General features: G+C 37.2%; 1 protein-coding gene across 1 annotated transcript; it reads left to right on the top strand.

Moving 5' to 3' along the window:
* Positions 1–284: 284 nt before the first annotated feature.
* LOC116130865 (pentatricopeptide repeat-containing protein At5g44230-like) lies at positions 285–2,297 on the top strand. Its single transcript, XM_031416560.1, has one exon. It carries the CDS (start codon positions 444–446, stop codon positions 2,148–2,150), a length of 1,707 nt encoding a protein of 568 aa, XP_031272420.1. The 5' UTR covers positions 285–443; the 3' UTR covers positions 2,151–2,297.
* The last annotated feature ends 1,142 nt before the right edge of the window (positions 2,298–3,439 follow it).

Below are 3,439 nucleotides of genomic sequence, written 5' to 3'. Positions count from 1 at the left end.
TAAACCAAATGTTTATGAGATGAATGTGTTTTGCCTTTCAAATTATAAACCAACTTCTTCATAGTACTTTAACCCACAAACGTTTAAATCTTTTCACCCTAACCCTTTTTGCTGCTTTAATTACACTAAGGTTATATTCTCAATTCGAAACTTGGGAAGGCATGTCGGTTGAATTTCCTGTGTCTGTAATGGCGGCTCTCATACGCAAATTCTCTACAGGGAGTTCCCGATATTATATCCCTAGAGAATTTATTCCACAAATAAAAACAGATAAAGCTCTCGTTTCCTACTCTGAATATCCACGTGAAAAGAAAATCTTGGAAAACCAATTAATTTCCACACTTGATGGTTGTTATAATCTCCTACAAATTAAACAAGTACATGCTCAAATTATTCAAAAAGGCCTCGACCAATGTGGTTATGTGCTCACCAAACTAATCCGCATGCTCACTAAAATTAATATTCCCATGGATTCGTATCCTCGTCTCATTTTTGAGCAGGTGAAATATAGAAACCCTTTTCTTTGGACTGCTTTCATTCGTGGGTATTCTTTACAAGGACGCTTGAAGGAGTCAGTTTCGTTGTATGGTTCTATGAGGAGAGAAGGTATTGACCCGGTTTCTTTTATGTTTTCAGCACTTTTTAAGGCCTGTAGTGAGATTTTTGATGTGAATTTGGGTAGGCAGTTGCATGCTCAGACGATTTTGGTTGGTGGTTTTGTGTCTGATCTATATGTTGGTAATACCTTGATTGATATGTATGTAAAATGTGGGTGTTTAGATTGTGGGCATAAGGTGTTTGATGAAATGCCTGAGAAAGACGTGATTTCTTGGACTGAGTTGATTGTTGCATATACTAAGAGTGGGGATATGAAATCTGCTAGTGTATTGTTTGATGGGTTGCCTTTAAAGGATATGGTGGCCTGGACTGCGATGGTCACTGGTTATACACAGAATGCTAAGCCTAGAGAAGCAATAGAATATTTTGAGAGCATGCAAAATTCAGGTGTTGAAACAGATGAAGTTACTTTGGTTGGTGTTATTTCAGCATGTGCTCAACTGGGTGCAATCAAGTATGCTAATTGGATTTGTGATGTAGCTGAGAGATCAGGATTTGGGCCTACAAATAATGTTGTTGTGGGATCAGCGTTGATTGATATGTACTCAAAATGCGGGAGTGTAGGGGATGCATATAGGGTTTTCGAGGAGATGAAGGAGAGGAATGTGTTTACTTATAGTTCAATGATAGTTGGGTTAGCAATGCATGGTCGTGCTCATGCAGCACTGCAGTTATTTCATGAGATGTTACAAACAGAGACTAAGCCTAATAGAGTTACATTTATAGGAGTGCTTACAGCCTGTAGCCATGTGGGGTTGGTAGAACAAGGCCGGCAGCTATTTGCTAGTATGGAGAAATGCTATGGTGTTGCTCCATCTGCAGATCACTATGCTTGCATGGTTGATCTTTTAGGTCGAGCAGGGCGCTTGGAGGAAGCACTTGAGCTGGCCCAAACAATGCCAGTGGAGGCCCATGGAGGGGTGTGGGGAGCTCTTCTTGGAGCATGTAACATTCATGGGAATCCGGACATTGCTGGGATTGCTGCGTGCCATCTATTTGAGCTTGAACCTGATGCTATTGGAAACTACATCTTACTCTCTAATATATATGCATCAGCAAGAAGGTGGGATGATGTTTCAAGGGTAAGGAAGCTGTTGAAAAAGAAGGGTCTTATAAAGAATCCTGGATTTAGTTGGGTAGAAGGAAACGAAGGAGTAATTCATGAGTTCCTTGCTGGTGACTTGACGCATTCTAGATCTAGTGAGATTAAGCAGGTGTTGGAGGAAATTTTGAACAGATTAAAGGCTCATGGATACCAGCCAAAACTCAGTTCTGTCCCTTATGATGTGGCTGATCAGGAGAAGAAGCGTATATTAATGAATCACAGTGAGAAGTTGGCACTGGCATTTGGAGTGCTCACAACAAGTGCTGGCTGCATCATAAGAATTATGAAGAACTTGAGAATATGCGAAGATTGCCACATATTTATGTGTGGTGCATCTCAAGTCACAGGGAGAGAGATTATTGTGAGAGATAACATGAGATTCCACCATTTCCGAGATGGTAAATGTTCATGTGGTGATTTCTGGTGACTAAAGGTCGGATTTTCTTATACACATTTTTTGTCAATTGTAATTTTATTCAATTTTAAAACTCTTTGAAAGGGTATGATACTTTTTGAAATTTAGTCTCTTCATTTGTTTTATATGGAAACAATAAAGTTCATATGCTATCTGAAATTAATGATCCTAAACTTTCAAATAGTTCTTTAGGTTTATCAATCCAGGCTTGTAACCTTTCAGACCTTATCCCAACAGTTTACATCTAGCTAATATGACTTTGGGTTCCCAACCGAACCGGCTGCTTATCATATGGGTATGCTCAAGCTTAAGTGTCACATACATGTTCTTTTAGTTTTTTTTTTCCTTTACTAAGAGTAATATACAGTTTTGCTTCATACTTATCTCATTTAATGGGTTATAATATGCAAAAACTTCCTCCTTGATTATTAGAAAGTAAAGAAAAGTTTGAATATTTGTACTATAGGCTATTTAAGGAAAAGAAAAAAGAGGTTGTCTGGAAAGTTTAAAATCAAATTCCTAAAAGATTGAATTAAAAATGGTGAGAATCCCTTTTATAAAATTTTAATAACGAATTAACACTATCATGTCCAACAAAGAAAGAGTGAGTTATAGTTTTAGACAATTCAGCCTCCTGAAATGGCCATTACCATTAAGCTTCCAAATATTAATGTTTGTTTGCTGCTAGTCTAGATCAAGTTATCTTGACCAGTATGTTGAAGAAAAAAAAAAAAAAAAATATTCCAGATAAATGTGCAAATGAGTTGGAATCATGGAAGCAATAAACATTTTCCTGGATAGAGACTGTTAGGATAATATTGGAATGAACTTTCACATGTTTCACTTGTGTTACTGAAGTCTCATTATCATGCAAGTACTGACCAGGAAGTCATCTGAGGCAAGAAGCTTGAATTCGAATGAAACCAATTTTGGTAATTTGGTAAGTTTGGTGTTCTATGGACTATGTGTTAGGAGTAACAAACTAGTTCATATGATGAATATCACCATCTTTGTGAGCTTTTTTTCTGGCTTTGTCTGTTCACAGGTCTGCAGTGCACATCATCTTAGTTGGTCAATAGAGATACTCTGTAAGACTTAAACCTTCTTTCTCCTTATAGTATTCTTTCCAAGGTTGTAATACCTTATAGTATTCTTTCCAAGGTTGTAATAGGAGGCATTGGAGGCTCTACACCATTACTTTGATGATATACTTGCTAAAAGAATGCTATGTGAAAAATATCTCCATGTTTATGATCTTTCTTCTTGCTTATTTGCTTAGCCAACTTTAATTTATGTCTTCA

Source organism: Pistacia vera, unplaced genomic scaffold, assembly GCF_008641045.1.
Source record: "Pistacia vera cultivar Batoury unplaced genomic scaffold, PisVer_v2 Contig225, whole genome shotgun sequence".
Taxonomy (NCBI): Eukaryota; Viridiplantae; Streptophyta; class Magnoliopsida; order Sapindales; family Anacardiaceae; genus Pistacia; species Pistacia vera.
The sequence above is the reverse complement of the archived record's forward strand: the minus strand, read 5'-3'. Positions and strand labels throughout refer to the sequence as shown.

Bases quoted from the DNA above. Each gene is read 5' to 3' on its own strand.
- LOC116130865 (XM_031416560.1), top strand. From the start codon at position 444: ATGCTCACTAAAATTAATATTCCCATGGATTCGTATCCTCGTCTCATT.